This window comes from Schistocerca nitens, chromosome 2, assembly GCF_023898315.1.
Source record: "Schistocerca nitens isolate TAMUIC-IGC-003100 chromosome 2, iqSchNite1.1, whole genome shotgun sequence".
Classification (NCBI taxonomy): domain Eukaryota; kingdom Metazoa; phylum Arthropoda; class Insecta; order Orthoptera; family Acrididae; genus Schistocerca; species Schistocerca nitens.
This window is the reverse complement of record NC_064615.1, coordinates 942,461,147-942,474,479: the sequence shown is the minus strand read 5'-3', so window position 1 is coordinate 942,474,479 and position 13,333 is coordinate 942,461,147. Positions and strand designations below refer to the sequence as shown.

Sequence of the window (13,333 nt, the reverse complement as noted above, 5' to 3'; positions counted from 1 at the left end):
ACACCCTCGGTAACTGCTGTCTGTAATGGGATAAACTGTTATAGAACTCATGCTAAAGTGAAGGGTTGTGGTTCATCGTATCCTGAAGATTTTTGCATTTCTCAAATTTTGTTTCAAACCCTTCTTCTGCAAAAGGCAGCAGAAGAGGTAATGATGGGGGATCAGTATTGGACCTCCTGCAGTACACTTCTATAGACTCAAGGTCACACTTTAGTGAATATTTGACGTACGTTGTCAGAAATCTTTGCTGTTTCACAGCCACCTGGGATTCCTCCGCTGTATTTTGTTTCCTTCTGTGTCTTTAGTAACTTTATCCTTTGCTATTGCATCCCTGGCTGTAATTGAAAGTTTGTTTTCATTTCCACTACGAAAATTTTTCAGCTGACCTGCTTCACTATATCCATTCCGTCTTTGGGAACAAATACACGTTTGAAGTGCTTCTCTGACTTTTCAGAGAGACTAGAATCTTTATCATATACCATATATGCATGGACCTTATGATCCGTTGTGTCAATATGCTGATTTTGCCTCAAGATGTACAAGCGATATTTCAAAATGTGATCTGTTGAAACATGCATTAAATATTACTATAAGTTTTCTTAAAAGCATGCACATTAGGCTAATGTCGTACTTTTGAAAAATACATACCTGAATATTCATTGTAGGCAGCAGTAATTTTCTTTCTGTCTCCCATTTCAATCACACTTGTTGCATTCTAAATGCAATCCAGGCATTGGCTTAGAGCTTAAATTTTATCATCACAGGGGTGAAACTATGTAGGACATCACTTATAATTCTTTTACTCAGAAGAGAGCTTTATCTCTCCAAATGTGCATTTAGATCATTTTCTTGTGAAATTTCACTTGCACCACTTGTACTCTCTGCCTCTCAGTTGTTTTTGTAGTGGGGTCGGGACATTGTGAATACCTATATGCACCCACTATCATTGTTAGAAAAAAAGTGAAACCAAAATCATTGTGGGAGAGAAGTTCTGCTTTCTGCTACCACTTTAAGAGCGAAATGTGTATTATTGGTTAATCACAGCAGATTCTTTAAGAAGAGTGAGATTGCTAGGATTTTTACGATTGTTTCCTTACACAGATCTCGGAAGTTCACAGCTGTTGCCTAACAAAAACCCAGTGCTGTCAGTACCAGCAGAAAATTTTTGGAGGGAGAGGATTTGCACACTTGCCTTTAGAGCTGTGGGGAATAAATACTTTACACTAGAACTCTAGAGAGGGAGCACTCAGTCTACGTCCCTGTTTCCAGCAGACAACATTTTGGTTGGTAGTTTCTATACTCTGTCACAGATGCCGAGGCCACTGCAGCCGTTCACTGCATCTGAGTTTTAGAGCAGTGGTAAACGTGGGCGGCATTTGCGAGGCAGACGCCAAGTTATTTGTTCAACGTTTATTTTTCTGAATTAAATCACACACTCACCTAGTTGCTCTCAACATGCGCTTCCTTTAATCTGTTAACTAATTCAGCAGCCATCAGTGGTTTACTTCACGTAGCAAATTTTGTTACGATCCATCCATTTTAACCATTATGCATTTAATAAATGCTCGTATTACCTATTCAATCCTTGGAATCAAGTCCATGTGTTCTACCAATAAACATTACTTTATTTTGACTACAGTTTGATTCGATAGTTTGATGAAACGATTTCTCATTATTCCTATGTGAGCTATGATACCTATATTTACTGAGTCACCCCTTTTTCAGATGTTCAAAAATATCCATTGCGCGCCCTTGTCTTAACATTTCACATGATCTTGTAGGAAGCAGTCTAATTCACTGTATAAGTCAACAGATTCAGACATTTATAGTATCACAGAGGTGTCGTTAAAGTACAACCATAGTCTCACAGATGCAGAACGCATCAAACATATCCATAAACATTTTCATTTCAAAATTGATACTACAGTCTGAAAGATTCATAACAAATGAATAACAAATATTTTAACCAAATACAACAAAAAGAAGAGTTCACACAATTAATTGACACTGACCCTCTTAGCATGTGGGAAGGATGAATACGTCACTCATAAAATATATGTCTGCTAAAAAATTCGTTGGCTCAGTAGAAGGAATATTATGCCCAGATACATTCCTTCAACTGAATTTTATTAGCGATTAAATATTTTATGACTGCTCGCAAGTGATGGAAAATGTATCTTCCTGAATATTAGGCACTCTTATAGACAAGAGCGATTCCGAGTCTCCATGAATATTGCATTGATTACTTGTATAGATATTGTGAACTTGACTATCGATTCGGTAAATGGACAAGGTACATAATTTATGGCAAAAACTTAGAAGCAAAGTTCAAGGGCTAAATATTTAGTAGAGGTTTTTGAAGGATATTCTTGAAATCGCTGCACAAATAATATTCTTATTACTGCATCATACTGTCGAATAAAAGTACATAAAACAGAAAAGCTTTTGTTTTATTGTTACGTCACCTGTGCCAGATAACGTCTAAGTTTTACATAAAAATGTTAGAACTATTTTCCAGTGCCACATGTGCCTATGTGCTACATTTAACGTTTTGAGATACTGGAATTATTAACATACTCATAAGGGCGGCGTTGAACTTATTTCGAAGCTAACAAAAATTTCGAGTTTATCACAGAACGCAGTCTAATAATACTTCTCCGCGGAGAAATTAGAAGCTTTTCTACATATTCGATTGTATTGTTTAATTTCTTCAGTTGTGATGATAACTGCTATCATGTTTGGGCACAACTGGGAGCAACTGAGTAATAAATATGTATATGTTTCTCATCGATGTAGAGGCCTTCAGTAATCAAAACCAGTTGGACGGATGATTATGTCATGGATCTGAAACAAAAATAAATTTTTTTGATTAAAACTAATTGAAATAACAGAGAGCGTATAAATTTGAAGGAAGATGAAGACAATTTGGTCCAAGTTAATTCCTGTCACGTCAGTTTACACAGAAGAACTGTGCTACAATTGAAAACCTCTAAAGGAGCATGTGTCCTCAAGAAACAAAAACGTCCCCCAATCAGTATCAAACATTACCACTAAAGTGTCTTGTCTATTACGTTTAAAAACAGCTGTGTTAGACATGTTTGGATTCGAAAATATTAATCAACTGAGCGTTTAAAGTGATAATGATACTTGGATAATGCAAGGAACTCTAAGAGCAAAGAATCATCGTCTTAGACAGCAGAATTACATCGGTGAAAATTTATCATGTTTGTGTTGAACGTGCCTTAAACGTAAAAATTTTACACGATACAACAATATACTTTCATGACATACATTGGTAAGTTGATTATCTGAAGAAAGTAACAGTATTGGCACGTGGGACACGAGATTTTTGTTCTGTATACTAACGGCAAACAAGCTGTGGTGTAGTGGAAAAAGAGATGGAACGGGTTTGGACCAACCAGACACAAGAACTAGGGTCATACGTAATTAATAAACCAATACACCTACCTCTAATAACCGAGCAAGTGTCTAATTAAAAAATTATATTACGCTTGTTAATAATAACGGATTTTCTGAGGAAATATCACGGTACATTAGCGATTCTCTCTCACAACAAGTGCTCACAACACTCTCGTAACTGCACTCTCTCGTGAGCAGCGCGTGGCGGTAAATTATGCTACAACTAAGTGTAACAATAATCAGTTCCAGTTTAAGGCCCTAGCGATATGAGCTACAGCTTGTGTTGTCAGAGGTGCCACAACTATGAGATTTCTGTTCGAGTCTTATAACAATTGATAGCTACCGCTTGAAGCGGGAATCTGAGTTGGGCACCAAGGGGTGCCCAAGTACAAGGTTTGTATTTATTGCTTGTCACACTTAGTAGCAGAAACTGCTGACATGGATGAAAGTGAACGAGTGAAACGGGGGCGGAGGGGGCGTAAATGATAAGCCGCTTGTGTCGAAAATGTTCTCGAACCGGCTCTGCCATTAATCTATGGAAAGCAAACCGACGCTTGCAACACTCTGTATTAAGGATCCGGCAGACAAAAAAATTGAAGAGCTGGTAAATTTCATTCAAAGGCAATGAATAATGCAATCACAGCAATAATTAAGAATGCGTGAAAGCTAAAACATAAATACGTTCCAAAGAATAAACGGGCTTAACAGATGGTCAAAGAGGCAGACGTATAAAAAAATGATAAAAAATATTTGTTCGTTTTGTATGATTACAAATTAACAATTTTTGGATTTTTTTCCCTTTACCTTTACTTTGAAATGTTGGATCTTTCCATATTACTTCATTCAAGGTTAACGGGAAGTATCCTACAGGTGATGAGTGGGTTTTTGGGTGTCACAATATGTGACGTAATTCTTTTGATGGTTTTAAAGTAGACCCTTAAAATGTTTACGCTGCCGGCGGACTATGGACCTTAACATGTGACATAAATCTGAACGTGATACGTCTACCCTTTCCAGAGGAAAAGGGTTCTTAACAGTCGGACAGACAGACAGACAGACGGACAACAAAGAGATCGTATAGGGCCTAAAGATTCCGCTTTTACAGATTGAGGCTCGGAACCCTAAAAACAGTAGCAATTTTCAATCAAAGGAGAAGACAGACACAAAATAAACAAAGCGTTGCAGTCCAATATGTTTATTAAACACATTAGACAAACTATAAAAAGAACTACTATGCAGTAAACTGCAATAACATACAAAACTTTGTCCATGTGAAGGAAACACAATCTAGATTCAAAAAGGCAAATCCGCAGAATACGTTATGAATCAAGTGACCAACACATCAGACGAGAAGTACGTTGTTGTTGTTGTGGTCTTCAGTCCTGAGACTGGTTTGATGCAGCTCTCCATGCTACTCTATCCTGTGCAAGCTTCTTCATCTCCCAGTACTTACTGCAACCTACATCCTTCTGAATCTGCTTAGTGTATTCATCTCTTGGTCTCCCTCTACGATTTTTACCCTCCACGCTGCCCTCCAATGCTAAATTTGTGATTCCTTGATGCCTCAAAACATGTCCTACCAACCGATCCCTTCTTCTAGTCAAGTTGTGCCACAAACTTCTCTTCTCCCCAATCCTATTCAATACCTCCTCATTAGTTACGTGATCTACCCACCTTATCTTCAGCATTCTTCTGTAGCACCACATTTCGAAAGCTTCTATTCTCTTCTTGTCCAAACTAGTTATCGTCCATGTTTCACTTCCATACATGGCTACACTCCATACAAATACTTTCAGAAACGACTTCCTGACACTTAAATCTATACTCGATGTTAACAAATTTTTCTTCTTCAGAAACGGTTTCCTTGCCATTGCCAGTCTACATTTTATATCCTCTCTACTTCGACCATCATCAGTTATTTTACTCCCTAAATAGCAAAACTCATTTACTACTTTAAGTGTCTCATTTCCTAATCTAATTCCCTCAGCATCACCCGATTTAATTTGACTACATTCCATTATCCTCGTTTTGCTTTTGTTGATGTTCATCTTATATCCTCCTTTCAAGACACTGTCCATTCCGTTCAACAGTTCTTCCAAGTCCTTTGCTGTCTCTGACAGAATTACAATGTCATCGGCGAACCTCAAAGTTTTTACTTCGAGAAGTACGTAATCAGAACAAAGCCAGACATAGTCAGGGCTTATGATAACCTCTTGTGCCTTACCTTGTTGTCTACAATGGGACACATAAAAAGACCAAGAAACCCCCACATCACTTCCCGGTCCTTCAGTAATATTCTGCAGAAAAGGTAGCTAAATCGGTTTGTCCGTAGAGGATGACATAAAACAACTAAGTACAGGAGAGTGGTCGAAAAACATTTAACTAAAGAACATTCATAGGGCTCTGTATTAGGAGCAGAGTTCTGAGACATTATCCTGGAAAGTCAGTTACAGATGGTAAGTGAACTACTGTAAACAGGACGATGCATCACACACTCTGACGAGCTAATGATAGTAATAACTCGCAGCTGTAGACCAGAGTTAGAAGAAAATATTCTGTTTGTAGTGACACCACTTCTGGCTTTGCATTCAGGAAACGAATTAGAAACAGCAGCAATTATATTAGTATGTATTGTTCTCAAACTGTCATGGACAGGAAATCCAACTATAAGGAAAGAAAGTAACAGTTGGATTAAGAGACGCATTGTGACAAAAGATTTGGAATCGCAGACTGATGAGAAGCTACTTTTTTATGAATATACGGGGTGCGTCAAAAAATGTATACACACTTTGAACTGTCATAGACAATTTATTTCTCGTTCTACAAGGTTAAATATCAGTGAGAAAGTAATGTTATGTTTTTTCAACAGGTGGCAGCAGTGGCAAGGAAGTAACTGCAACATGGCGGACGTGCGTTTGAGCTTTGAAGCGAGGAAGCAGATAATTAAGTGGTACTGGAAGTTTGAGAATGTAGCTGCGGTTCGAAGACAGTGGAGCAGTGAGTATGGTACAGAACCACCTTCAAGGTTAACAATTACACGTCTACGAGACAAATTCGAAATTCATGGAACAGTGTGTGATGTGCATAAAGGTCGATCAGGGCGACCTCGTACAGCTACAAGTGATGATTCCACAACTGTGGTCTCGGAACTGTTTCATCGTTCGCCTCAAAAATCTTCAAGGCAAGCGGCACGTGAGAGTAATGTAAGTGCTAGTAGTGTGTTACGCATTCTGAAGAAAGGCAAGTTTCGTGTGTACATTCCAAGGCTGGTGCAACAGCTAAGTGACGACGATCCAGATCGAAGGTTAGAATTTTGTGAATGGGTTCAGGAGATGGTGAGAAGTGAACTGGGATTTATGGGTAGCATAATTTGGTTGGACGAAGCGCAATTCAAACTCAATGGAACTGTCAATAGGCACAATTGTGTACACTGGGCTGAAGATAGTCCTCACATTACTGTTGAAAAGGCTGTGAATTTGCCTGGTGTAAATGTGTGGTGTGGTTTGTCTGCAAGGGGATTCATTGGGCCTTTCCGCTTTGAAGGTACTGTTACTGGAGAAACAGTGCTTGTTGACTCCATATTCCCTGCCATTCGTGCATTATACGGTAATGATGAGTTTTATTTCCAACAAGATGGCGCCGCGCCGCACTATCATAGGGATGTACGAGCATACCTGGATCACAATGTGCCAGGCCAGTGGTTAGGATGCAGGGGACCATTCGAGTTTCCTGCACGCTCTCCAGACCTCACGCCGCTGGATTTCTTCTTATGGGACATAGTAAAAGATGAGGTGTAAAATGTAAACCACGTAACCTGGACACACTTCGGAATGAGATTCAGGCGGTGTGCGCAGAAATCTCATTGGACACTTTGGTACGATGTACGGAATCAGTGGTGACTCGTACTCAAAAATGTATTGATGCTGAAGCCCACCTGTTTGAACATTAATCACATTTGAAAAGTACATTTATTTTTCCAATTGGACTTTAAGCTTTCCATTTCCAGAAATTTAACACTGTAGAACGGGAATTAAATTTTCTATGACGCTCCAAAGTGTGTATACATTTTTTTGACGCACCCTGTATTGAGACATCGAGCCTGGAATCAAGTAGGAATTACGAGAGTACGGTCGTCAAAAAGATCTAACGCTTCTGACTGAATCACGTTTATTGGTTACAGACGAAAGCACACACAGAGCTGAACTGTCTGCCTCAGCAGAGAGTGCTCCAGTTTGTACACACACAGAAAGCGACGGTCGCGCGAAACTTAGCTTGTCCTTTTCTCGCAAGATATCCTGCGAACCATGCATAAAGGGCATCAGGAAGATTTCCGGAAAGCGTTTAGCACAATGCCTCACAGCAGGCTGTTGGCGAAGGTCCGAGCATACAGAATAGCTTCTCGAAGGGTTTTTAAACAATATAGCCCAGTACGACGAGTATAAGCTAGAGACAAGGGTATCGTCAGGATAAGATCTTTCTTGTCCTTCATATACAAAAACTTTCCGACGGATAGGGTAAGCACTAATCTGCGACTGTTTGCTGATGACACTGTAGTGTTCGGGACTGTGTGGTTGTTGGGTGACTGTAGGAGCAGTTTCTATTTGGTGTGATGAATGGCAAGTTTCTCTAAATGTAGAAAAATATAAGTTGATGGAGATAAGTAAAAAAAAATAATCCCGTAATGCTGAATACAGCATTAGTTCAAAATGGTTCAAATGGCTCTGAGCACTATGGGACTCAACTGCTGTGGTCATAAGTCCCCTAGAACTTAGAACTACTTAAACCTAACTAACCTAAGGACAGCACACAACACCCAGCCATCACGAGGCAGAGAAAATCCCTGATCCCGCCGGGAATCGAACCCGGGCGTGGGAAGCGAACAGCATTAGTACTATGCTGCTTGACACAGGCACGTCGATTAAATACCCAGGTGTAACGCTGCAAAGCGATATGAAATGGACGTGTAGGTAAGCCGGGTTGTAGGAAGCCGTATAGTGGACATCGGTTTATTGGGAGAATTCTAGGAAAGTGTAAGTCATCTGCAAAGGAGACCGTGTACAGAACACATGTATGACTCAATCTTGAGCACTCCCCGAGTGCTTGAGGTCCCCTCCATACTGTATTAAAGGAAGATACCGAACTAATTCAGAGGCGGGCTGCTAGATTTGTTACCGGTAGGTTCGAACAACACGCTATTATTATGCAGATGTTTCGGGAACTGAAATGAGGATCCCTGGAGGGAAGGCGACTTACTTTTCGAAGAACACTAGTGAGAACATTTAGAGAACGGGTATTTCAAGCTGACTGCAGAACGATTTTACTGTCGCCAACGTACATTTCACTGAAGGACCAGGATGATAACGTAATATAAATTAGGGCTCGTACAGGGCATATAGCAAGTCATTTTTCGCTCGCTCTGTTTGCCAGTGGAACTGGAAATGATATGACTGGTTGTGGTGTAGGGTGCCCTCCGCCACGGACCGTACGGTGCCTTGCAGAGATGTAGAACATGAGTTCAGCCTTCCTCTGATCTTATAGGTTGGGTGGTTGGTTGTTTTGGGGAAGGAGACCAGACAGCGAGGTCATCGGTCTCATCGGGTTAGAGAAGGACGGGGAAGGAAGTCTGCCGTGTCCTTTGAAAGGAACCATCCCGGCATTTGCCTGGAGCGATTTAGAGAAATCACGGAAAACCTAAATCAGGATGGCCGGACGCGGGATTGAACCGTCGTCCTCCCGAATGCGAGTCCAGTGTCTAACCACTGCACCACCTCGCTCGGTCTGATCTTATTCAATCTGCACATTACGCAGGCAGTGAAGGAAATCAAGCAGAAATTCGGAAAGGGAACCAGAAATTCAGAGAGAAGAAATAAAAACTTTGAGTTCTGGCGATGACATTGTAATTTTATCAGAGACGGCAAAGGACTTGCAGGAATAGTTGAACGAATTTGGTTAGCATCTTGAAAACAGTAAAACAAGGATAATGGGAACGCAGTCGAATTAAATCAGGAGATGTTGATAGAATTAGATTAGGAAACGAGACACTAAAAGTAGTCAGTGAGTTATGCTATTTGGGCAATAAAATAACTGTAAACTATCGAAGTAGACAGCATAGAAAAAGCAGATTGTAAATAGGAAGGAAAGCGTTTCCGGGAAAGAGAAATCTGTTGACATGGAACACAAATTTATGTGTTAAGAAGTTTTTTCTGGAAATATTTCTCTGGAGAGTTCCCTTGTACGAAAGTGAAACGTGGACGATGAGCAGTTCATACAAGAAGGGAACAGAATCTTTTGAAATAAACTGACGGAAAAAATATCACGACATGAAGATGAGTTGTGCGACACAAACAGAAGTTGGTAGGCGTGTTTCTACATCTGAAAGATGATGTCTGTTCAAATTTCGTGCCACTCGCTAGTAACGCCAATACGAGGCCGCCAGTCCGGTTTTCTTTAAATACGCTCTCTAACGGTCGTGAGCGTTTGTTACCTTTGGGATTTGACGTGATGAGTTGATGTTAGTGAAGAACGCCTTTTAAGGCCATAAAGACGCCATTAACAGCGCCTCACTGAGTTTGAACGAGGTCGTGTAATAGGGCTTCGAGAAGTTGGATGTTCCTTACACGATGCTGCAGAGAGACTTGGCAGGAATAACGCCACTGTATACGATTGCTATCAGCGGAGGACACGAAAATGTAAGGTCGCAAGAAGACTAGACTCCGGACGGCCACGTGGCACTACCGAGAGGGAAGACAATGCATCATGTTCGGCGTATGGCTCTGGTGTATCGTACTCCATCTGCAACAGCAATCTGAGCAGTTGTTGGCAACACAGTGCCACAACGAACTGTTACTAATCGGATACTTCAATGACAGCTCAAAGCCTGATGCCCTGTAGCATGCATTCTACTGACCCCAACCAAACGCAGTTTGCGACTTCACTTGTGTCAAGAGGGAGCTCACTGGAGGGCAGGGTGGAGGGCTGTAGTGTTTTCGTATTTAAGTTGGTTCTGCCTCGGTGCCTGTGATGGCCATGTGTTGATTAGATGGAGACAAGTTGAAGCTCTGCAATAAACCTGTCTGAGTGCTAGACACGCTGGAACTATACCTGGAGGTATGGTATGGGGTGTGGCTTCGTATGGCAGAAGGAGCACTCTCGTGGTTATCCCACGCGCCCTGACTGCAAAATTGTTCGTCGCCTGGTGATTCGACCTGTTGCATTGCCATTCACGGACAGCGTTTCAGGGAGTATTTTCCAACAGGATAACGCTCGTCTGCATAGCGCTGTTGTAGCCCAACATGCTCTATAGGGTGTCGACATGTTGCCTTGGCGTGCATGGTCACCAGATCTGTCTCCAGTCGAGAACGTATGGGACATTATCGGACGACAACTTAAGCGTCATCCACAAACACCATTAACCGACCCTGTACTGACCGACCAAGTGCAGAACCTGACATCCGGCACCTGTACAACACAATGGATGCACGTTTGCATGCTTCCATTCAACATTCTGGCAGTTACACCGGTTATGTAACAGCATTTCACATTTGCAATGCCTTATCTCACGCTTACATTAATCTGTAATCTTCCAATGCTAATCACTTACATGGTTACCTAGACAAAGGTATCCCCGACATTTGGTTACTCGGTATTAATTATTTCTTGGTGATGCAATTTTTTCCGTTAGTGAATGTGATACAAAAGACGGTGATAATTTGAAGAGTGGATCGAATAACGAAATTAAAGTCGTATGAACGACTGGCTGGGAGACACTGAAGGGCAGGCTCATCCGCTTAATTGGAAAGATTTTTCCCATCCTTCGCGCCCACAGACGCATTGGGTTCGCGAAGTGTGATCTGTGTGCAGAAGTGTAGCTGTTAAGTGTAGATGACTCTTCTGTGTGTGTGTGTGTGTGTGTAGTGTGTAGTGTGGTGTAGTGTTATGTGTGTTGGAGAGAAGGGAGAGTGTGGCTCCCAGCGCCGGCACTTAGCTTACTACTGTCGGAACACCAAGGGGACCCAAGCATAATGTCACCATCTGACAGACGTTCCACCATCAAGCATGTCGAATGCCCTCACTTCATGAGACACTGCGGAGGGGTATAGATTTTAAACCAGGGCATTGGGGCAGAAACTTTATGCCACCACCTCTCCACCCCGTGCTGGCCGAATACTTGCAGTGAAAATTTCATCCACCGCTAGGATTCGAACTGGCCAACCTCCGAGTCGAGCGCTACCGCAAAAGCGTACGTTAGTGACTTTTTTCGTCATTGTTCTCGTCATTCGGTCTGGGCGGACGTCACATGACACATCTTCAAGTTCATCGTTGAACACTTCACTCACTTTTTTTTATTACAGAAGGCAGCCAGCCCTCTGAGCGAAGACGCTGAGCTACCGTGCCGGTGACCATGGCTATGGAGGTGGGCTATCGACTAACTAATTAGTAAGTACAGAATCGAATCGGGGAAGAAAGAAATTTACTTCACTAAAAGAAGGAATCAGTTGATGGGATATATCCTTAGGCATCTAGGAATCGTCACTGTGGTAAAGGAAGGAAGTGTGAGAGGAGGGGAGGGGGTAAAAATTATAGAGGGACCGTTTGAATACATAAGCAAATTGAAATGGATGTAGGTTGCAGTAGCAATGCAGAGATGAAGTGTGCGGGCTTTAAAAAAAAAAAATTTTTTTAAATGTGGGGTGGCCTTCAACTACGTACCCTCGGACTCAGAGTTGAAATATTAAAAGTTTTGCCTGGTTTCGTTGTCTATGGGCTGGGATACGTAGTTGCCGTATTACAAGCCAAATACTGCTGAATCTACAGTGTACAATGCGAATATACACATTGCGAATTTTGAGTGTAACATATAAATTTATAAATTAAATTTGCAATTAAATAAAATCTGCAGGTACTATTTCAACGACTTTAAATAATGAGTACGATAACAGAACTACCTTGAAGAAGGCCATTTATTACTGCAAAACACTTATTGGTGTCGATGGTCCAGCAATTAAATAAAATATAAGTTGAATAACAGGGAAACAATAGATTGCTACTTGCCGGCTGCGGTGGTCGGGCGGTTCTAGGCGCTTCAGTCCGGAACAGCGAGAGTGCTACGGTCGCAGGTTCAAATCCTGCCTCGGGCATGGATGTGTGTGATGTCCTTAGGTTAGTTAGGTTTAAGTAGTTCTAAGTTCTAGGGGACTGATGACCTCAGATGTTAAGTCCCATGCTCAGAGGCATTAGAACCATTTTTTTAGATTCCTACTTCACGTCATTAGTTATGAACAACAACATAGCTTGCAAGATATTCACTTCTAAACGCATACTACGTCTTCACTGCAGAATCCACGGAATTCTTACAAGTGCACAAGTCGGCACTACGAAATATTTATATCTCCCGTGACCACGCGCAAACCGATCAACACTTTCCAAGTCTTTCCTCCGACCGCCCATAGCGCCTTCCTGTCCAGCACTCACCGTGTACTATGCGACCGCCCGTCGCGCCTTCCTGTTCAGAACTGTCCCTCCACTGACTTCGGTAGTCGCCTACCGTAGTAACAAGCGCTGTGATTGGCTAGAGCGTTCCCGCTATGTCTCCAAGCCAATGCACACTCACAAACATATTGAAACGTATACGAAATACTGGATTTACACTTAAATAACTTGAAATTAAATAAATATTCCTATGGCTGGACCATAAATACGCTCTAACACACATTATTAAACACATAAACCAATTAAATAAACATATCAAAGGAATAGAAGCCAAGTATGCCAGTTGCCTAATGTCTGTGCTGTCTATAACACAGTAAATATTTGACTAATTTCTTCATGAATAGTATCTATCGGATACAAACAGAGACATAGACGAATAAATATATTTACAAGCATACTGCTACCGTTTTTTCGTGTAACTGTG

The 13,333-nt window shown here is 41.4% G+C and overlaps 1 protein-coding gene across 1 annotated transcript in view; it reads right to left on the bottom strand.

Moving 5' to 3' along the window:
* Positions 1–2,422: 2,422 nt before the first annotated feature.
* Positions 2,423–13,333, bottom strand: part of LOC126234722 (dehydrogenase/reductase SDR family member 11-like) — a 42,485-nt gene continuing 31,574 nt past the window's right edge. Inside the window, exon 6 of the mRNA XM_049943469.1 lies at positions 2,423–2,844. Within this exon, the coding sequence (XP_049799426.1) occupies positions 2,803–2,844 (42 nt within the window). The 3' untranslated portion in view covers positions 2,423–2,802. The remainder of the gene's footprint in view (positions 2,845–13,333) is intronic.